Genomic DNA, 18522 nt, shown 5'->3' with positions numbered 1-18522 from the left:
AGCAAGCAAGAGTGCGCTGTTGAGAGCGACGAGTGCGACGACGAGATGAGACACGGCGACGACGAGAATAACGCTACGGCTGCTGCTGCCTGGAAAAGACGCGGACGGCTCCACTGGCCACTGCAGGGAAGAGCAGTGGGGTCGCCGGCCGGCCGGTCGGCTGATCGGCCCAGCCGATGGAATGCAACTTACACGGCCCAGCTTGGCCCAGCTTGGCGCCGCCGTCACATGTTGGCCCGCTCGCTTGTCGCCTCGAGCGAGTCTGGCCCGCACGACAGCGGCGTCAGACCGAGCCGCAAACTGCCCCCCGCTGTGCACGGTGACAGTCCGATCGGCCTGGTCGTCTGGTCATGTGGTGCGGCGTAGTTCGGCTCGCTTCGGCTGCGCCCGACGACCACGACAAGGCGACTTTTAAAGTCGCCGAGAATGGTGGTGGCAGGGCCGCGGATTTCGGATTGCACTGCACCCACTGCACGGTTGTGGACGGCTTAGGGCAACCAACACGCTGCTGCTCTGGCCTGGACAATCCTCTCTGCGGGCTTGTCCCGACTGGCGCCCCGGTACTGGGGCCCGCACATGTCTGTCTACACGATCCATGTCTAGTTGTGTCCGAATCTACAGCCCGACCCGAACCCCGAAGGCTCGCCCTCGCCCTGTACACATGCCACCCCGCCTAGCAGCCACACCCGCACCCTGGGCTCTCGTCAATCAGGCCCTCGATGCGGTCGACGCGCTCGCCGAGCTTGTCGAGCGCCGCGGTGAGGATGGCCTCCTGGCCTGGGATGTCAGCGATGCAACCCTGCCGCCGCACTTACCATCGCGGTACACCTTGACGAGGCGGGCGACCTCTGGGCGGACCTTGGCGTCTGCTCCAGGCACTCCGCCCGCCTTGAGCTTGGCCAGCTTGTCCTCGATCATCTGCCCCAGCATGCCGAGCACGTCGAGCTCGAGGTTGAGCCCTTTTTCTTCCGCCTCGTAGCACGCGTGCTCGTCGTCCTCGTCATCGCTGTGGTCGTGCTCGTGCTCGTCCTCGCCCAGCATGGCACGGACCACCTCAAGTAGCTGCTTTGGCAGCTCGCCGTCCCGTCCGACAGCGAAGCGCTCAACCGCGTCTAGGCCCTTGGCATCTAGGCGCGCCTTGGCGTCAGGCGGCAGCGCGCCCGTGCCGAGACGCAGCACGACCGTGTCGTCGGGGTTGGCATCCAGCACAAAGCCGTAACCCAGCAACAGCGCCTCGTTCGACTTGGCGCCGTAGTTGTTGAAGATCTCGGCGCCGGTCTCAATGGCTGCAGGAGCGACGAAGGAAATGGCCTCGATCGGTGTCCCGTCGGGGCCGGGGCCAGCAATGCGAGACGAGAGCCAGAGGATTGGCTGGCCGCGGGTGTCTGGCGTTGTCAGTTGTCAGTTCCGCGTTCCTCAACTCACGGTTCAGGAGGTCGAGGCCGGGCAGGAGGACGGGGTATGACTCGGCGTCAGTGGACGGCGCCTGCGCTTGGCCGTCAGGGAGGGTGAGGAGGTGGCTCGGGAAGGCGCGCGAGGAGAGGTAGGTCGCGACGGCGAGGTATCGTTCCCTGGTGAGGTGAGTCAGCTGGCCGTATCCACAACGACGGCACCTAGACGCACCAGGTCAAGCCATCCTCCTTGAGTACGGCGCGCAACACAGCGCTCTCAGTGCCCCACTCGCGCTCGCGGTCCGCGACCGCGCCAGCGAGGTTCGTGCCCGCCAGCAGCTGGCGCTCTTCGGCCGAGAAGAAGAGCGGGGTGGTGAGGTCGGCGGCGGGGGGCAGCGCGCGGATGTAGGGGTAGTGCGCGAGGGCTGCCGGTCTGGCGTCGCGTCAGCTCTGAACTCCTTCTCAGCATACCACACTCACGCCTCGCCGCCCTTGTCGGCGTAGACCCAGTGCAGGCCGATATAAGCAGCCGCGAGCATGCGCTCGTTCCACTTCTCGCCGGCGTGCTCGCTACCTTCGGGCCAGGTGAGCGAAGCGCCAGCGACGCCAGTCACAGCCTCTATCGAGGCACTCGCTAGCGCGGGCGTGATGGCCAGCTTGAACGGCGTGGAGATGAGGCGCGCGTCAGGCGCGATGGCCTTCGTCGCGAACAGTCCGAGCCCGTGCGTTTCTGGCGCGATGTCAGCGCCCACTTCTACACAAGCCGACGCACCCTCGCGCAGCTCGGCCGAGGGGCTGATGTATCCCCCTGCGTGGGTGAACCACTCGATAAAGTCCGCCGTGGGTGCCATGTTGGTGGTGGTTTGTCAGTCAGGCAGGCAGGAAGTTGTTGTGACCGAGTCAAGGTGGCTCGACTTTGGGCATGAGGCAGGAAAAAAAGTGGGCCCCGCATTTGATGGTGTGATGGGCGTCAGCGATTCCAGACGGGCCGTGTGGACGTCACTCTTTGGTCAATGCACACTCCTTTGACCATATGCATGAGCGGCAGGGATCAGCAGGCAGGCGATCAACGATAGGACTGACTTGATCGCGGCATGATGATCATGTATGCGACGACAACATGGCAACAGATGTATTGGTCACGACCGAGGTGGAATCGGTCAAGTAGGTCAGTATCACCAATGTCGCCTCTATCAGGCGCCTGAGAATGGCATGCAGCATGCATCGCAATCACCGCGCGCCCTCCACACCAGTCGCGTTTGCGTTTTGCCGCGCAGAGCCGCTGCAGCCACCGCAAAGCCGAAGCGGGCGAGTCCCACCCCGCCCCGGACCAGCCAGGCGGTCGACTCCGACAGCGCCAGCTGGCTGGCTGACTCGGCCCGACATTGGCCCGCGGCCCGGCATCACGCAGTCCGGCATTCGACCCATCGCTCCGGGTGAGGCCCCATAACCCCCTCGTCCATGTCTCTTTCCTACTGTACACACCACCACCACCTATACACACACCATGGCCTCCGCCCTCTCCACCAAGCTCCACCTCAAGAACGCGCTCGCTGCCGGGCAGCAGGGCATCGGCTTCTGGCTGACGTGGGTGTGGCTGGCTGTGCTGTACTGACGCCGCAGCTTCCCCGGCCCGCACGTCGTGCGCGCTGTTTCCGGCATCAAGGGGTTCAACTGGGCGTGCGTCGACGGCGAGCACGGCGCCATCGCCGACCCGGACTACTATGAGGTGGGTAACGGCGGCGGCGTAGCCGGCGCCGTCTGGGCCGTCGTGAGGCGCCATCATGATGGCCCACTCCGGCGCCACGCCGCCCCCCGCCCCCGCCGCACTCGCTGACGCTCGTGCTCGCCCCGCAGCTCTGCAACGCCCTCGCGTCCAACGGCGTCTCGCCCATCATCCGCGTGCCCAACGCCGAGGAGTGGATGGTCAAGCGCGCCCTCGACGCCGGCGCCCACGGCGTCATGACCCCCATGTGTCACACTGCTGTGAGTGGTGGTGGTGGTCCGATGAGTCGGGCAGGCGGAGTCGCCGAGGTGGTGGCTTGGGGGGCTAGATGGCCAGTGTCGCGGTTACTGTTGGAACGGAAGAGCCACTCTACGCGCCTAGCAACGGCTCGTTGGCACCTGCCCAGGAAAGCCCCGGGACCCCGCCTCGCTCCGCTCGGCGAGGCCCCGCTAACCCCAGCCAGGAGGACGCCCGCAAGATTGTCTCGTGGAACAAGTACCCTCCGCGCGGAACCCGCGGCTTTGGCCCCATCTACACGGGGCACGCGTTCGGCAACGCCGCCGAGGCCGACTACGGCGCGGCGGCCGACGACTCCCTGATCGTCATGGTGCAGATCGAGTCGCGCGCGGGCGTCGAGAACGTCGAGGAGATTGCCAAGGTCGACGGGCTGGACGTGCTGCTTATCGGGCCGTTCGACCTGTCCAAGTCGATGGGCGTGCCCTTTGGCGGCGAGGAGCACCAGGCGGCGATTGCGCGTATCCTCGCTGCGTCCAAGGCGGCCGGCAAGGCCGCCGCCATCTTCTGCGTCAACGGCGACCAGGCCGCCACGCGCCTCGCCGAGGGCTTTGAGGTCGTGTCGATCGGCACGGATATCGGCTCGCTCGTCGCCGACATGACCAAGCAGGTCGCTGCGGCCACTGGCGTCTCGGCCGCCAAGAAGGGCGGCGCGTACAGCTAGGCGGAGGGGTGGGACTGGGCGTGCAGCGAGGCAGTGAAAAGGATATGCAGTCTATGATGAGCAATGCGCGGGTCGAGACACGAGCAATGTGCAGGTCGATGACATGGGGAAACTAAAGTACAACAGCAGTCACTTGGGCAAGATGGCTGGGGATCGACATGTGCAGGCGCCGCACCGGGGCCGCCAGGTCATCCGCTCACTTGCATGGTGGGGTCTCGATCTCTAGAGCTCGCTCGCAAGAGCACTGGCGACGTCAGTGAAGCTCAGCATACAATCTGGGTAGGCGGGCACTTACACCACAAGGCAGCACACGCATAGAGCATTTTCCGGCTAGTCCTGCTTGGCTCATGCCGCCGCCTGCTTGGCCTGACTCTCGCAGCCACAGTTCTCGCATCGGCACGTCGACCGCCTGGGGCGGGCAAGCGCGAGACACTGGCAGAACGACTGCCCGAGCGAGCGGAGCAGGAGCCAGGGTTTGGCGAGGACCCGCGCCAGCAGGTGCCGGAGCAGCTGCCAGGGTTTGACCAGACGCTGTGCTACCGCCATGACGAGTTGCCTGAAAATGCGCAGCAGGCCGCCGAGTAACGTCAACCACGGGACGGACACGAGCACCGCCACGGCGGCAGCGACGGCGGCGACGAACCACGCGTACGTCCAGCCCGTGAACGCGGCGGGGTCGTACCGGATGTCGAAGCGCTCCGACGTTGCGAGGACTGGCGGAGGGGGTTAGCTGGTGCCAATCACAGTCCAGCGACACCTACCCGCGCCGTGGTACGACGTGTTGTGCAGCGTAAGGAAGTAGTCCTTGCCCGGGGGGTAGAAGTCGGTGCCGAGGTTGTGCGGCTTGAACGAGACGCTGTACGAGCCCGGCCAGAGGTTCTTGACCAGCTGCTGCATGTTGGGGTTGAACGCTGCGGCGGCGTCAGGGCGGCTCGGCGGCTCACCCGCGACTCCTCCTCCACTCACTATCGTTGGCGTGCACGTAGATGAAGGCGCGGGGGAAGCCCTCGCCCTCGCGGTTGAGGTGGAGCACGAGCATCTCCGGCGCGTCGGCGGGCAGGCGGAGCGTGACGTCCAGCCCGGCGAGGTGGACAATGTTCGGCCCGGAGAGCGTGTACTCGTAGTCGTAGTACTCCGCCTTGAACGCGGCTGCGGGGGCGTGGAGTGTCAGCTACGTCCCCGCCGGCCCCATGCACCGCCAGCACGACTCCTCAACACACCTGGATGCCACCCGTTCGGCGAGGTCACGGCGTACCCTGGTCGGTCGTTACGGTCGTACAGGATCGGCTCGGGCGCCCAGCGCCGGTCGTCTGCGACGGTGTCGGAGTCGGGGTCGAGTGCGCGCACTGCCGCTGCGGCAGCGGCGAGCACCAGGACCGGGAGAAGCATTGCGCTGCAGGAGCGTTTTGTTGGCGAGATGGAGATGGAGATGGTGAAGGAGGCACCGCTTTGCTAGGTGTCGTTGTGTCTCAGAGTGTCCGCGTGCAACGAACAGGCCCTGAACAACAATGATACGTAGCCGCGGCGGACGAGTGGCGCCGGGTGTGGAGGGAGGGCGGAGAACGGAGACCGGGGATCAAGCCGCGGCGCGCGTCGTACTTGTCTGCATCGTGACAGCAACGGTCATGGATCATGGATATGGTGCTATGGTATGCATGCTGCGAGGGCACGTCGCCGAGGAGCGCAGCAAGGTCTGGCCGAGGGAGGCCCTACTTGGCTGGCAGCCAGACCACGGCCAGACACGTAACATTGCGCGCGCCGGGCAGCCCTCTGCGTCTCTTTTCAACAAGGTTAACAAGGTTTGACGAGAGAGCAGCGCGCCCAATACGTCGTCGCCTGCGTAGCGCAGTCGCCGTTCCCTTCGTTGCCTTGTGCCCCTCACAACCGTCCCACTGCCACCCCCTTTGACGCAATGACCCTCCATACACAAACAGATCACACATCACACGACATGCAGCATCTTGGGATCCGACATAAAACGCGACACGATATGAGGCAGGTGGGGAGGCGCACCCCTCGACCACCTCGAGGCACGCCGACGCCCAGACCGCATGACGGCGGGCGTCACGCAACGAATGGCATCTGACATCTAGAATCTGGCAACTAACAGCTAGCATCTCAAAACTCGTAGCTGGCATCTGAGAGCTGGCATCTGAATCTGCTCTCCCATCACTAAACCAGGACCGCGAAGAGCACCGCAGCCGTGACCAGCGCCGGGGTCGCCGCCACCACGGCCGCAGCAGCGCTCGGCTTGGCCGGCGACGCGGCCCACTCGTTGCCTGTGCCGTTGAACAAGGGACCGTTGGGGTACGCCTGCGCGTGGGCGCTGCTGGCGTTCTGTACCTGGAACAGCTAGGACGTTGCGTAGTCTGCGCGGGGTGTGTCAGCCTGCCTCCCCGTCCCTCCCCCCTCCCTCACACCACTCACAAATCGGCCCGTCGTGGTTGAGCGTGTGGTTCTCGAGCTGGCCCTTGCCGTCGCCAACCAGCTGGACATAGAACCTCTGCGCGGGGTTGCCGAGCAGCGTAGCGGGGTCGAGCTGCCAGCCGAGCGTCTCGTTGAACGTCGCGCGGTACTTGAGTGCCGGCCAGGCGGGGTTGGTCGCCGGGTAGCGCATGGTCGGGAGCAAGTCGTCGGCAAAGCTGCATGAGCTCTTGTCGACGCACCAGATGCTGCCCTGCGGCGTCGCCCTGGTCCAGGTTATGGGGATGTCCTGCCCCTCTGCGAAGAGCTTGAGCTTGACCGTCTGCTCGAGCATGATGGTGCTGTTGGAGCCTGGCGGCGGGGGGTAGGTCGCGCTGTCGATGACGAAGTCGACAGGGAAGGTGAAGTATGAGCGGGTGAAGTTGACCTGCACTGTGGGGCGGCGCGTGTTAGCTTGTGGCAGGGGCATGGGGAGCGGTCGGCCTGTATGTCGCTCGGCCACTGCCACTCGACGCCGGTGCAAGCCAGCGCGGCTGTTTAGGGGGCCACTCACATGGGGCACTGGCGTTCGGGTACGTGATCCCAAAGCCCGGCAGACTAGTGCCGACAGCAGCCCCATCACCAATCGAGTTCCCAGCAGCCGCGGTCGAGTTGGGCGCGGCCGAGGGGGAGGCCGACGCCGACGCCGCGGCGGGCTCAGAGGAGGACTGCGCCGCGGCGCAGGTGAGCGAGACGAGTAAGAGGGAAGAAAGGAGCATGGTGTGCGTGTGAGTGAGTGCATGGGCCCGCGCCCCGACTCTCTTGCGTGCTTATATACTTTGTTGTATGCCGGGAGCCATGAGATCGCATCGCAGGACAGCCAGGACCGAACGCGAAGGGAACGGTTGTCGAGGCGCCGCCACTACTGTGTTCCTGCGCGTCAAAGTGGTAGGGATCGACCTCGACTCCCTCCATCGCGCACAATGCACGTACCGTGTACTGGCCATTATCAGGGCTGGGTGCATCTCCTACTTCATATGTACTTACAGAGCCACGAGGTACCCAGACGAGTCGAGTCTGCACAGCCAAGTCTGCTCGTCCAGAGCTGAGCGAGCGAGTAAGGGCCACCCATACCCCCAGGAACGAATGCGAGACCGTCGCGAGGACGACAGCCGCTCGTGCTCATCGTCTTGGCAGAGCACATTCGGGGCCCAGCATCGAGCGTCCGTCTCCGATGGAGGTGGGACGTGATCGGCATACTGTAGTGACTCGCTGTGCATCTACTGGGTCGCCCAGAATCTGTTTGTGGGTGAGCGCGAGGGCGTCGCTGCCTGGAGCGCCACGACGGCCCTGGCGTTGACGATTGCCACACGATCTAGCTACGTCAGTTCTAACCGTACCACAACCACCCTCTTGCCCCCAGCCCGGCCCGCGCCAACTCTAGATGCATCTCGGCACGCCCACGCCCACACCACACTACATCCCCATGGCTACCCCGCCTGGCGGGAACGTGCCAAACTCGCTGCCAAACGCCGGCATCATGCCCCCGGGGCCCATGATGCCCGTCGGGTCACCGGGCAGGCCGAGGAGGTACCCGAGGTCGACATTCGAATCGATGAGGTAGTTTTCAAGTCCGTAAGGCGGCATGACGCCGGGCGCAGCGAGGGGCACGCCGCCCGCCCGCGCAAGCCCGTTCGCCGCGTCCTGCGGTGTCGGCGCGTTGCCCTGTGCGCTCGGCGGCCGCGTCTGCGCCTCGCTGTCTACTTCGTCGCCGTCGAGCGGGGCAATCCCCGGGATGGCGGCTGCGCGCGAAATGTCGCGCAACGTCCGCGCGAGGTATGTCGACAACCGGGTCTCGCTCAGGTCGCTTGCCTCGAGCACGTCAATGCTCATCTTGAGGTAGTGGGTCACCACTGGTCGGTCGACCTTGGCGGCGATCTGGACCGATGTGGGAGCCTTGGCGATGCGGATGAGGAATACAGCTGCCTGCGCCAGGGTAATAGTCAGGTAGTCGGTCGCAAAGCTCAGCGCGAGGTCGGTCTGCGAGCTCTCGTGGTGTGTCTGGATCGTGCTCATCGCCGCCTGCAGGCCGCGGTAGAGCGAGTCTGCGACGTGCTTGTCCTCCTCTGGCGCAGCATTGAGAGCAAACGAGTTGAGGCACAGGCGCATGTGCTCGGCCTGGAGTCTGCAGATGCGCGCCGAGGGGCCGAGGTAGGGCAGGTAGTGCGAGCTGGACCAGATCCAGCGCTTGCACCAGTCGTCGAGCCTGGCGTTGAGCTCGCGGAGCATGCTCTTGAGGCTCTGGTCGCGCGCCCGCGGGTCATCCTCCTGGTCGGGGCGGGGCTCGCGGAGCGAGTCGCCCCAGTTGATCAAGTCGCGGCCGATGCGCGTGAGCTCGACTTGGCTGGACAAGTACGCGTCGCCGTACTGCGACGTCGCAGCAAGCGTGCCCGGCACCGGGGGCGGCTGCATGAGACGCAGCTGGAGGAAGCCCTGCTCGTCGACAATCTCAAACTGGGTCGACTGGGGGCGTCCAAACCCGAGCGAGAGGAAGCCGTCAAATGTAAACCATCCGAGCCAGGAACGCCACTTTGGTGCGTACGCGTTGAGCTCGTTCCACTCGGCCGTGTGGGGTCTCGCGACGCGGGCTGCCGCTGCAGCCTTTGTGAGCTCGCGGTTGATGCCGAGTCTGCGGGCGATTCTCGACGCGTGGCCCGTGACGATCCACGCGTCGGGCCCACGGCCGCCACTCTCGAGTCCCCACGCTGCGAGGAGCAGCACCGCCTGGACGTCAAACAGCGCCTGCTGCTTCCGGAGGAGCGTCTGCGCCAGGTGCCACTGGGCGAGCGAGGCCAGCCGCGCCGGCAGGCCAGGTGCGATCGACGGCAAGTTTGGCGACGGGAAGCGCTCCTCGTACCGGACGTAGAACCTTGCGGCGATGGCAAGGATCGCCGACAGCAGCGTTGGCGACTGATGCCGGATGACATGGAACGCGTCGGCATCGGCAACCTCAATAATCGGCATGAACGGGTGGCAGTTTTGAACAAAGCTGTGTGTGTGTGTCAGTGGACAATAGGTCATGCCGCATGGCGCACGCGCCGCCGCCACTCACAATGTAAACAGCAGCTCTGCCAAGCGCTCATCGACAATCTCGGTGCTGATCGGGTCGTCGTGCCCGCGCCGCAACGCCGGCGGGAGGTCATACAGCGCGCCGTGCTCGTCCCCGCTGCTGCCTGCGCGGCTCACGCCCGACGTGCTCGGGTGCGGGCTGGGGCGGCGCGAAACCTCGCGGTTGTCCCACACCGACGGCTGGTAGACGAGCGGCTTGAACGGGGCCTCGAAGCCGCCGTCGACGGCTGCGAGTCTGTCCTCGCCCTTGGGCCCGTGGCGGGGCAAGCTTCTCCTGTCCTTCTTCTTGCTCTCGCCCGACTCGCTCTTGACATGCCCGGTCGGGCTGGGGCCGAACGCGCTATTGCTCGAGGCGTACGCCCCGGGGCTGGTGTTTGGCGGCAGCCCGTGCCCGTACGGCGAGTTGCCAAAGTGGACGTGCTGGCCCGAGGCGGCGGTGGTCGGCGACGCAAGCGGCACATCAGCGCGCGGGAAGCGCGGCGCGGGCGCCGGTGCAGAGCCGGGGCCGTCGAACCCCCCTCCGCCGCCGCCGCTCCACTGCGGCGGCACCCGATCCGAGCCGCTGCCGCCAAAGCTCCCGCGGTCGTCGAACCCCTGGCCGAAAGGTGGTGCTGCTGCCGACGCCGCGCCGCTCATGCCAGCGAGCAGGGTCGCGACGCTCGCCTCGAGGTTCTCGATGCGCTGCGCCGAGTCGGTGCCGCCCGGCCCGCGCGCGGCTGCGCCGGCACCAGGCGCACCGGCGGGCCCGCCAAAGTCGCACTTGTTTTTGCTCTTGACGCACCGCTTGCACGGCCACCCGCCTAGGCAGCGCAGCTTTTGCTTGCGGCAGCGGAGGCATGCCTGCGCTGCGCGCTTCGGGCCCTGCGCCGTTGCTGCTGCTGCTGGTGTGCCCGATGCACTGCCACTGCCGGCGCCGTTGGCGTGCGGTGTCGTCGTGCCGTTGGTGCCACTCGCGCGGCGGGCAATGTTCGGCTTGATGTCGTCGGCCTCGAACGGCGACCTGGGCCGCTTCACGCCGCCCGGGGATGTGTCGCGGCTCGCTGGAGGGAACGACGACCCGTGCTGCGAGTACCTATCGCTCGAGCTCGGGTTTGGCCCGAGAGCCGGCCCGGCGGCGGCGGCGTTGGCGGCGGATGATGACGACGACGACTCTTGTTGCTGCTGCTGCGTGTGTGCAGCAGCAGCTGCATCCGGTTGGAGGGGCATGGGTGGTTGTTGTTGTTGTCGTGCGTGTGCCGGGTGGATGAGTGTAATACCAGAATAGTGATGTTGTTCGGGATGTAGTGGATGGTGAGCCGAATGAGAAAAGAAGTGTAGGAGGGGAAGGGGGGGACGGGAGAGGGAGGAGCGGCGGGGGGGGCGTGGCGAGATAGGCAGGGCCGAGTGTGGGTGGGTGGGTGCGGTGTCGTGGGTGCAGTGCGCGGGGTGTCGTCGTGGGCGGCTCGCGGCTCGGGCTTGTTGGTGCAACAGGCGGCTTACAGTTTCTGGTCTAGCGTCGTCTCTCGCGCTCTCACCACGTCGTCGCCCCTGCACTCTCTCACCTCGGTCACTTTGCATTGCCCTTGTTGGCTGTTGCATTGCTTGCATGCCAGCTTGCTCGCCCCTATGCAGGCATTGCCTGTCCCCTCGACCCCCACCCCCGTCCCTGTGACCCATGTGATCACGTCGTCACCAGCCCACCCCGCACCGCCCGCGGCACCAATCCCTCCCTGCCCCCTCCGTCCTTCTCGGCTACGGCCCGAGCAAATAGACTTGCGAGCAACCGTCAAGCAGGTGACGGCATGCGCCGCATCGTGCAATCACAACGGGCGACGCGTCAGGCTATGACGATGCATGCAAAGGACAAGGTTGGGTGTGCGAGTACTTGCAAACTCCCCTCCAACGCCGCGCGCGCGCGCCGCTCGCTGCCTGCCGGCGCCGGCGCCGAAGCGAGCCACCCACCAGCCAGCGGCACCTGTGCCCTGCCCGAGCTTGCCTTGACTGACTGATGCCGCCGCGGTCTCTCCCTGCGGCCCCTGCGGCCGAGAGACCGACCGACCGGCCGGGTTGCCGACTCCAACTCTGGCTGCGGAGCATAAATAGACTCGTCGGCGCAGCTGCTCGACTCGGCCGTGCATCATGCATGCGCAGGCGCACACGCACAACACACACACACACATGCACAGTACATGCACAGGAGCGCGATCCGCTTGGCAAGTTACCTGACCACCACCACTCACCGCCCACCTCGCTTACACCGAACCGGCAACGCGGGGCGCCAGTCGCCGTCCACTGACTCGTCGGCTTGGCACCGCGCCGCAACGCGCCACGCCACGAACGGCGGGCTGGTGACGCGCCCCACGCTGACGGCTCGAGGCAACACCGGCTACGGTAACCACCGACTACCCCGCGTCGTGTCGGCTCACACGGTCGGGGTAGGTGCTGCGCGTCTGGGGTAGGCGGCGACAACAACAACAAACAGGTGGTAGGTGCCGAGAAGGTGGATGTGCCTACCCGAAGCGTGGCGGACAGTGCGCTGGGCCGTGATCGCCTTGAACCGATCTCGCAGTCACCAATTGCCGGCTGGATGACTGTGTCGCTCAGGCCGACTTCAGACCCTTCCTCACACGATCACTGCCACCCCCACCCCCACCCGGCCCACCCCCTCGTTCCACTCATGCATTCGTACCGGCACAGCGGCTACACCGCCACGCCTTGATGCCAACGTCAAAAGATGGCGGACTAAACAGATATTATGTCATGAAGCAGCGATGTCACGCTCTAGAACGTCTCCTCGTCGTCAAGGTGGTGGCTGTCGCCCTCGAGCAGCTCCTCGCCCTCGGGCACCTGGGGTGTTAGTTGCCGGCGACGCGTCCAGCTGGGGGCGAGGCGTGGGGCCCGCGACACAGGCCTGGGATTCTCCCTTTTGGCGGCACGCTCGCCTCACGCCCTCCACCCCCAGCTCCCCCATCCCACCCACCTCGAAGCCGTCCTCGGTCTGGTAGAGGATCTCCTGGACCTTCTGCAGCGTTTCCCGCTCAATGGGGTCGACCTCGTCGAGGTTGATCCTGTCGCCGACGATGAGCTCGATGGAGCGGAGCTCTGGGGGGGGGTTAGCCAGGATCTCTTTGTGCGTCCAACTCGACGCCGCGGCCGTTGGCCAGTTCGGCGGTGACAGCTCCCGGCCAGCTGTGGCGCCACCACCCACGGCAGCACCCACACCGCCCCCGCTCCGCGGGGCCGGCTAACTCACTAGCAAAGTAAAAGTCGCGCTCCTTCTCGAGCCCCTCACACGTAGCCTGCAGCTCCTGGACCTGCGAGTTGAGGAGCTGGACCTGGGCGTTGGAGCCGGCGCTCGACGCGCGCGGGGCCGGGGCCGCAGAGCGCGCAGCAGCAGCAGAGGGACGAGCGGCAGCCGGCGCGCGGGACGGCGCTGGCGCCGCAGCGGCAATCACGCCGCCAGATCGCGCAGCGGCATTGTACTCGGCCCCGCTCGAGTTGAGGTCCCAGAACTTCTTCATCCACTGCAGGAACTCGAGGTTGTCCTGCATCTTGCACTTGACGAGTCTTTCGACCGGGATGGGCTGGAGGAAGAAAGGCGCGTTAGCGCCGACGATAACGCGAGGATGAGCGAGGCGGCCTCGACCGCTGATGTGGGCCCAACCTGCCCAAGCCTTCCCCCCCACCCACCCCACCCACACACACACACAGCACCCACCTTGTCAATCCTGTGCTTGGCAAACGCCTTCTGCAGGATCTTAAAGTTCTCGAGGTACTCGTACTCCATCTTGGCGTTGAGCTTGACGCGCGACATGGGGAGGTCGCCTGGGGGAAGGTGTTAGTGGGCCGATCTTGGCGCTGGTGCAGGGGTGAAGGTGGTTGTCGCCGTCAAGCGCGCACGCGATAGCTCGCATGCGCCGCGCTACGCCGCGCGCGCCGACATCTCCGCCGCCGCCTGCCCCGCCGCCACCGAGCCCGACGCACCGTAAATCGAGTCCAGGACCTAGCGCGTCAGCAGTGCTTCGTAGGTCCGGGCGTGGTGCGAGCGGGGGTGTGTGGGTGCGCCGTTGAGCGACACTGCTGCGCCCACCTAACATGGCACTCTGCACCACGCACGCCGCACCACCCCACCCAGCAACACCCACCTGGCAGTAGATGACGCCCTTGCCGCACTCCTCGACCTTTGTGAGCACGTTGGGCGCGAGGAGGTCGTTGAGCCATGCGAGCAGCTCGCCGCGGGCTAGCGTCGGTCAGTCAGCTGGGGTAGCGAGGGGCCGGGAGCCACTCACATTCGCCGACGTAGACGGACATTGTTGATAGTCGGTCTCGTTTTGTAGTCTAGCTAGAGAAGACGAGAGAGAGTGCAAGTCGTCGTTGTTGTTCAATTGGCGGCGGCTGCGTGCTGCGTGCCCGTCGTCGTTGCAGGCGTCGTCACGACGCGTGGATCGCGCCTGGCGTCGAGCGGGAGCAAATTCCACAAAGTCAACCCGAGTGAGGCAACTGAGTGAGGCATGAGGCACAGACTGGCCTCCTGCCCTGGCCCTGACCCGACTTGCACCACTCGAGCCCAGAATACAGCTACATTCATGATGCAGCCGGCAACAGCCAGCCGGCAACAAGATAGATGCGTATGGAGTGGATAGGATATTGTGGACGAGAACCAGAGAGCTATGCGAGCCAGAGAGAGACAGTAGACATGGGAGAAGAGTGGCGGTGTACACCAGACATGTGGAGGAGGGATGAGAGTTTGCGTTTGCTTGTGTGCGTGCGGTGTTGTCTGGCTGCTCGTGTCTGAAATGTAAATCCCAAAATTTCACAATGAGGAAAGAACCGTGGCGAGACGATGAATACGAGAATGAGATTGGACCCAGTGTTGGAAACAGTTGCACGGCGCAAAGCCTAGTGCTGGAACAGGTCATGGAAGACAGTAGGGATCTCGGCAGACTGGGGAGTTGTCAGTCCACATTCAAGCAAAGCTCAACTCACCTTGAAACGATAGGCACACTCGGTAGAGCGGAGCATCTCGACGTCTCCTCCGGCGGCCTGAACAAAGCTCACGACGACGCCGTTGACATGCGGCGACGGCTGGCCCTGGCGAGGCGCGGGTGGGACAGCGGCGGCCGCCCGAAGGGCGTACCCCTCGACAGAGCGAGGGAGGTCAAAGTTGACCACCAGTGGTGTCCACGGAATGTCAGGAGGCTTGGGGTTGACGTCGAAGCAGACGAGGAAGCGCGGGCCCTGGCCAGGGTGCGACGATCGCCACTGCTGCAGGACTGCCTTCTTTTGCGAAGGAGGCATGTCTGAAGCAAGATACAGCGTCTCCCAGTTGCGACCGCTCAGCTTGTACACGACCGCCTCGAGCATGCTGTACGTGCCGACGTGGATAACCGCCTGCCAAAGCGGGTAGTCGTCGAGGATCTTGACGAGCATGTCGAGCTTGTACTCCTTTGCGCGCGTCGCCTCCTCGCTGACAGCGCCGCCACCTCCGGCATTGGCGCGCCCCGAGCCAATGGTGCCCGGTCCGTCTGCGGCCGATTCGTCCGTCCGTGCCGAACCCGTGATTGTGAGATAGACATATGTGTGCTTGAGATTGATGCCAGGAGTGATTGATGAGACAGATTCTTGCGAGTTTGTGGAGCCCTCGCGCCTCACAAGCACGCGAACGGGGTCGCGTACCTGGAGCGTTTGGGAAAAGTTGATTACATCAGTGGGAATTGTGTTGGAGCTGCTTGGTTAGCTACCATCGAGAAGAGCCCTTGCAGCTTACAAGAGACACGTTTGACGGTCAATGATCGTCGGTGTGGGGGAGGGAGGGGGCGCGCCGTTTGCGCCAGGGGTGCTGAATCGCGAGGGCTGAACCGAGGGGAACGGCGTCTTGCTCTGCGGGTTGAACGGCGAGTGCTGTCCGTTGTCGTACGGGCTGCCGACGACCGGTGAGAACGGCGTGGGTCCACCGGGGGTGAGGTTGCCACCTGGCCTGCGCGGCGAAGGAAGCAAACGCGCCACACTCAGCACGTTCTCATACAAGTTGCGGGCGATTAACTGGTCAACCTCGTCGAGAATAAGCAGGCGGCACTCGTTGCCCGACAGAGCGCCACGGGCACTCATCACCTCGTTGATCTTGGCCGGGGTGCCGATAAGCATTTGAATCGCGTCGCGCTGCATGGCACCAACCTCGGCCGCCAGGTTGCCCGAGCCCGCCGCACCGGCAGCCAAAGCGGATCGGACACCCAAGGGTCCGCCGACGTTTCTCACGACTGCGCCACGGCGTCAGACAACTGAGACATTCGCGCTCACGCCACACTCACGCTTGTGGCACTGCGTCGCCTGGTCCACCGTCGTGGTGATGATGATGACAGCCGGACCACGGTAAGGGCCCTGCGGCGGAGGCAGCGAAAGACACAACTGAAGCGCTGGGATGACGCTAAAAGTGTCAGCACTACGCAACTACCACCTCGACCCACTATGAGATGATGCGCTCCTGTGTCGGAGGAGCCTGCGCAATGATATCAGAGCCCTTGAGCATAAAAGGGAGAACGCGCGCCTGGATCTTGTTTGGCGGGCCGATACTTCTCGGTAAGCTACCGCCGGCGGACGCTGACCACTCACCCATACTTTGCGATTGAGCGCAACAACTCGACCTTGAGGTTGAGGTGCTCCCACTTGGTCACCACGATGCCCGCACCAGGAGCAGCAGCGCCAGTGTTGACGCCATTGGGCGGCGTGCCTATGAGCGGGCCAGGCCCAGAGCTCTGCCAGTCGCGGCTTGGGCCTCCTCCGAGGTTTCCGAGTGGCCCCGGACCTCCGCCAAACTTGCCGCCGGGCGGCGCACCCCACTTGTTGTCGTCGACCAGCAGGCTGGTGGAGAACGGGCGGTTGTTGGCGCCGCGCTGGGGGCCGCCAAAGTCGCCGCGGCCACCTCCCGGGCTGAGAAGACTGACGTGGGGTCCGAGTGGACCTGGGCCTGGCATCGAGTCCAGGGGCGCCGCCATCTGGCGTGCGAGGCCGCCGAGCGCTGGCGGTCCCTGCGGCCCCGGCGGGCCTTGGCCTGGCCCACCGCTGTGGCCTCCGTGCGGGTGGCCGTTGGGCGGGGCAAGGGGGCCACCACCCGAAGCCGGGTAGCCGAGCGGCGGGGGCGGCGCGGCGATGGCATTGTGTGACTGCAGTCGCTGGAGCTGGGCGACGCTAGTGGAGAGCGCGGCGATCTGTTGTGTGAGCGCGGCGATTGTGCTGCTGTCGCTAGCAGCAACGCTGCCACCGGGACCAGGAGCGCCCGGAGCAGCGCCTGTCGACGGAGGCGTAGGGCTGCTGCGACGGGGTGCGGTTCCGATCGGCTGGAACGCCGGCTGCTGTGATGGGGGACTTGCGGGGGGGTCGAACGGCGAGAAGACGCGGGCGGGCGGCGGCACTGCCGAGCTAGCTGGCGGGGTCGAGGCGTCGGGGAGTGCAGCCTTGACGATGGAGCTGAGGCGGCTGACCTGGGCCTGGAGGGCGGCGAACGAGGCCTCTGTCGCGGCGACTCGCGCCTCGAGCGCGGCGTAGGCGGACGCGCTGTCCCTCCGTGATGATGACGAGGCTGCGGCGGCGCCTGTTTCTGGCCTCGCGGTCGCAGTGGTCGGCGAGCCGGCTGCGTCAGCCATTGTGATGCGGGGTGGGGGTCCGGGCGGGGGGGCTGAGGGCTGAGGCGACGGCGGCGGCGGCGATGTTCGACGGTCGGTGCCGCGTGCGCAGCTCAGATGCGGCGGCGGCGTGTCGAGTCGGCCGGCGTCGTCGTGCTGCTACTGCTGCGTGTGTGCGTGGAGGTGAAGCGAGATGGGATGATGATGATGAACAATGTCGGAGGAGGGGGAATGAGGGGAGGGGAGGGGGGCAAGGACAAAAGCCACCAGGGGAGAAGGGGGGGGGACGGGGGTCCAGGTGTGAGATGGGGGGCGCAGTTGACTGGCCGGGTCCAGAGGGAGATGCTGACTACAGCCTGCTCGTTGTCGATGGAGGGGGAGAGGGGGGATGTGTGTTGTGATGCGCGACCGCGGAAGGGGGTGCTACGACATGATATCGTAGACTAGGTGTGTGCGTGTGCGAGTGTGTGCAGTGTATTGCAGTGTATGCAATCAGTCTGTAGTAATCGCAGCAGGAGAGCAAGCAGTATCAGGTCGTGCGTGATGCTGCTGCTTGATGCTTGGCAAGCGAACGAACCGGAAACTGACTGGCCTTGGGCTTGCTTGGCCAGGCGAGCGTCTGACTGGCTGCCGTCAGTATCGGCAACGCAACCAAGTCCAACCCCCCCCCCGGCGGCAGCAGCGAGCAGCACGACATTTTGGTGTCTCGCCAGCCGCCCAGTCGCCCGCGCTCCGCCCAGGGGCCCTGCCTACAGAATGTACGTACACTGCTTGACCCGAGGTGCCGAAGCCTTTGCCTTCTTTCCCGGTCGGAGCGCTCTCCGCCGAACAAGCAACGCAGACGCCGCACTTCGCCCGACAGTCAGCGCACAGCTCCCTCGCAGGCCATCAACGCCGCCGCGCCGCCGCCTCGCACCGAGTTTGATCCCGCGACGGGTCTGCTGCTCACTAGCTGCGTGCTATCACGCATCTAAACTGCCATGATATGATATGATGTGGCCAGCGAGCGACGCAGAGTGCATCACACACAAAGCGTCCCACACCGCGGCCGATACCTGCCCGCCACTGCCGCAACGCATCTCGCGCTAGCTGGCCGCCACACCGATAATCTCTGAGACATTCCGCAGGGATGCCTCGGGTCATGCCACAAACTTGACTCTGGGTGGGCTTGGGTGCGGACATTGCTATTTCTGTTCAGACTGTTGCTTGCTTGTAACAAGTGCAGTCAAGAAGAGTTGCGAGTTGCACACGTCGATGGCGTCTGTCTCGACACTAGGTAGACTGCGCAGCAATGACCCGACGCTAGGCAACCTTCGT

At 65.2% G+C, this 18522-nt stretch overlaps 7 protein-coding genes across 7 annotated transcripts; 1 reads left to right on the top strand and 6 right to left on the bottom strand.

Annotated features, from left to right (window-relative positions):
• Window positions 1–592: 592 nt before the first annotated feature.
• On the bottom strand, window positions 593–2264 carry set10 (Ribosomal lysine N-methyltransferase set10). The gene is made up of 6 exons (XM_062770967.1): window positions 2164–2264; window positions 1872–2121; window positions 1624–1824; window positions 1426–1571; window positions 816–1385; window positions 593–777 (listed from the first exon to the last, which is right to left on the bottom strand). Exons 1-6 carry the CDS (start codon window positions 2240–2242, stop codon window positions 674–676), a joined length of 1350 nt encoding a protein of 449 aa, XP_062626951.1. The 5' UTR covers window positions 2243–2264; the 3' UTR covers window positions 593–673.
• Window positions 2265–2856: 592 nt separating this feature from the next.
• rhmA_0 (2-keto-3-deoxy-L-rhamnonate aldolase) lies at window positions 2857–4136 on the top strand. Its single transcript, XM_062770966.1, has 4 exons — window positions 2857–2978; window positions 3015–3120; window positions 3249–3377; window positions 3581–4136. The coding sequence occupies exons 1-4, from the start codon at window positions 2899–2901 to the stop codon at window positions 4073–4075; spliced, it is 810 nt and encodes a 269-aa protein (XP_062626950.1). The 5' UTR covers window positions 2857–2898; the 3' UTR covers window positions 4076–4136.
• A 29-nt stretch (window positions 4137–4165) lies between these two features.
• On the bottom strand, window positions 4166–5496 carry LOC62_03G004446 (uncharacterized protein). Its single transcript, XM_062770965.1, has 5 exons — window positions 5296–5496; window positions 5042–5224; window positions 4837–4986; window positions 4371–4788; window positions 4166–4319 (listed from the first exon to the last, which is right to left on the bottom strand). Exons 1-4 carry the CDS (start codon window positions 5462–5464, stop codon window positions 4421–4423), a joined length of 870 nt encoding a protein of 289 aa, XP_062626949.1. The 5' UTR covers window positions 5465–5496; the 3' UTR covers window positions 4166–4319; window positions 4371–4420.
• A 751-nt stretch (window positions 5497–6247) lies between these two features.
• On the bottom strand, window positions 6248–7257 carry LOC62_03G004445 (uncharacterized protein; the record flags this gene model as incomplete). Its single annotated transcript, XM_062770964.1, has 4 exons — window positions 6248–6354; window positions 6503–6926; window positions 7053–7060; window positions 7098–7257. 4 exons carry the CDS (start codon window positions 7255–7257, stop codon window positions 6248–6250), a joined length of 699 nt encoding a protein of 232 aa, XP_062626948.1.
• Window positions 7258–7906: 649 nt separating this feature from the next.
• Window positions 7907–10887, bottom strand: prtT_0 (Transcriptional activator of proteases prtT). Its single transcript, XM_062770963.1, has 2 exons — window positions 9591–10887; window positions 7907–9527 (listed from the first exon to the last, which is right to left on the bottom strand). The coding sequence occupies exons 1-2, from the start codon at window positions 10811–10813 to the stop codon at window positions 7955–7957; spliced, it is 2796 nt and encodes a 931-aa protein (XP_062626947.1). The 5' UTR covers window positions 10814–10887; the 3' UTR covers window positions 7907–7954.
• Window positions 10888–12251: 1364 nt separating this feature from the next.
• On the bottom strand, window positions 12252–13944 carry BIM1. The gene is made up of 7 exons (XM_062770962.1): window positions 13876–13944; window positions 13732–13826; window positions 13571–13589; window positions 13305–13411; window positions 12840–13170; window positions 12567–12688; window positions 12252–12433 (listed from the first exon to the last, which is right to left on the bottom strand). The coding sequence occupies exons 1-7, from the start codon at window positions 13895–13897 to the stop codon at window positions 12368–12370; spliced, it is 762 nt and encodes a 253-aa protein (XP_062626946.1). The 5' UTR covers window positions 13898–13944; the 3' UTR covers window positions 12252–12367.
• A 207-nt stretch (window positions 13945–14151) lies between these two features.
• TIF1_1 (ATP-dependent RNA helicase eIF4A) lies at window positions 14152–17718 on the bottom strand. The gene is made up of 6 exons (XM_062770961.1): window positions 16196–17718; window positions 16051–16155; window positions 15895–16010; window positions 15354–15843; window positions 14573–15311; window positions 14152–14530 (listed from the first exon to the last, which is right to left on the bottom strand). The coding sequence occupies exons 1-6, from the start codon at window positions 17224–17226 to the stop codon at window positions 14486–14488; spliced, it is 2526 nt and encodes an 841-aa protein (XP_062626945.1). The 5' UTR covers window positions 17227–17718; the 3' UTR covers window positions 14152–14485.
• Window positions 17719–18522: the final 804 nt, after the last annotated feature.

Source organism: Vanrija pseudolonga, chromosome 3 (assembly GCF_020906515.1).
Source record: "Vanrija pseudolonga chromosome 3, complete sequence".
Lineage (NCBI taxonomy): Eukaryota > Fungi > Basidiomycota > Tremellomycetes > Trichosporonales > Trichosporonaceae > Vanrija > Vanrija pseudolonga.
Note: the sequence above shows the minus strand (reverse complement) of the source record. Positions and strands in the feature narration are given on the sequence as shown.

Excerpts from the sequence above, each read along its gene's own strand:
- set10 (XM_062770967.1), bottom strand. The coding sequence starts at position 2,242 with ATGGCACCCACGGCGGACTTTATCGAGTGGTTCACCCACGCAGGGGGA. Across the intron at positions 2,122-2,163 it reads CTCGGCCGAGCTGCGCGAGG|AAACGCACGGGCTCGGACTG; the intron begins GTGCGTCGGCTT and ends ACATCGCGCCAG. Across the intron at positions 1,825-1,871 it reads GCCGACAAGGGCGGCGAGGC|ACCGGCAGCCCTCGCGCACT; the intron begins GTGAGTGTGGTA and ends ACGCGACGCCAG.
- rhmA_0 (XM_062770966.1), top strand. The coding sequence starts at position 2,899 with ATGGCCTCCGCCCTCTCCACCAAGCTCCACCTCAAGAACGCGCTCGCT. Across the intron at positions 3,121-3,248 it reads CCGACCCGGACTACTATGAG|CTCTGCAACGCCCTCGCGTC; the intron begins GTGGGTAACGGC and ends CTCGCCCCGCAG. Across the intron at positions 3,378-3,580 it reads CCCCCATGTGTCACACTGCT|GAGGACGCCCGCAAGATTGT; the intron begins GTGAGTGGTGGT and ends AACCCCAGCCAG.
- LOC62_03G004446 (XM_062770965.1), bottom strand. The coding sequence starts at position 5,464 with ATGCTTCTCCCGGTCCTGGTGCTCGCCGCTGCCGCAGCGGCAGTGCGC. Across the intron at positions 4,987-5,041 it reads CTACGTGCACGCCAACGATA|CGTTCAACCCCAACATGCAG; the intron begins GTGAGTGGAGGA and ends ACGCCGCCGCAG. Across the intron at positions 4,789-4,836 it reads CACGTCGTACCACGGCGCGG|TCCTCGCAACGTCGGAGCGC; the intron begins GTAGGTGTCGCT and ends CCCCTCCGCCAG.
- prtT_0 (XM_062770963.1), bottom strand. The coding sequence starts at position 10,813 with ATGCCCCTCCAACCGGATGCAGCTGCTGCTGCACACACGCAGCAGCAG. Across the intron at positions 9,528-9,590 it reads GCAGAGCTGCTGTTTACATT|CTTTGTTCAAAACTGCCACC; the intron begins GTGAGTGGCGGC and ends ACACACACACAG.
- BIM1 (XM_062770962.1), bottom strand. The coding sequence starts at position 13,897 with ATGTCCGTCTACGTCGGCGAAT. Across the intron at positions 13,827-13,875 it reads GTCCGTCTACGTCGGCGAAT|CCCGCGGCGAGCTGCTCGCA; the intron begins GTGAGTGGCTCC and ends GACCGACGCTAG. Across the intron at positions 12,689-12,839 it reads GCGCGACTTTTACTTTGCTA|AGCTCCGCTCCATCGAGCTC; the intron begins GTGAGTTAGCCG and ends ACCCCCCCCCAG.
- TIF1_1 (XM_062770961.1), bottom strand. The coding sequence starts at position 17,226 with ATGGCTGACGCAGCCGGCTCGCCGACCACTGCGACCGCGAGGCCAGAA. Across the intron at positions 16,156-16,195 it reads CGCTCAATCGCAAAGTATGG|TATCGGCCCGCCAAACAAGA; the intron begins GTGAGTGGTCAG and ends CTTACCGAGAAG. Across the intron at positions 15,312-15,353 it reads GACCGTCAAACGTGTCTCTT|CTCCAACACAATTCCCACTG; the intron begins GTAAGCTGCAAG and ends CTAACCAAGCAG.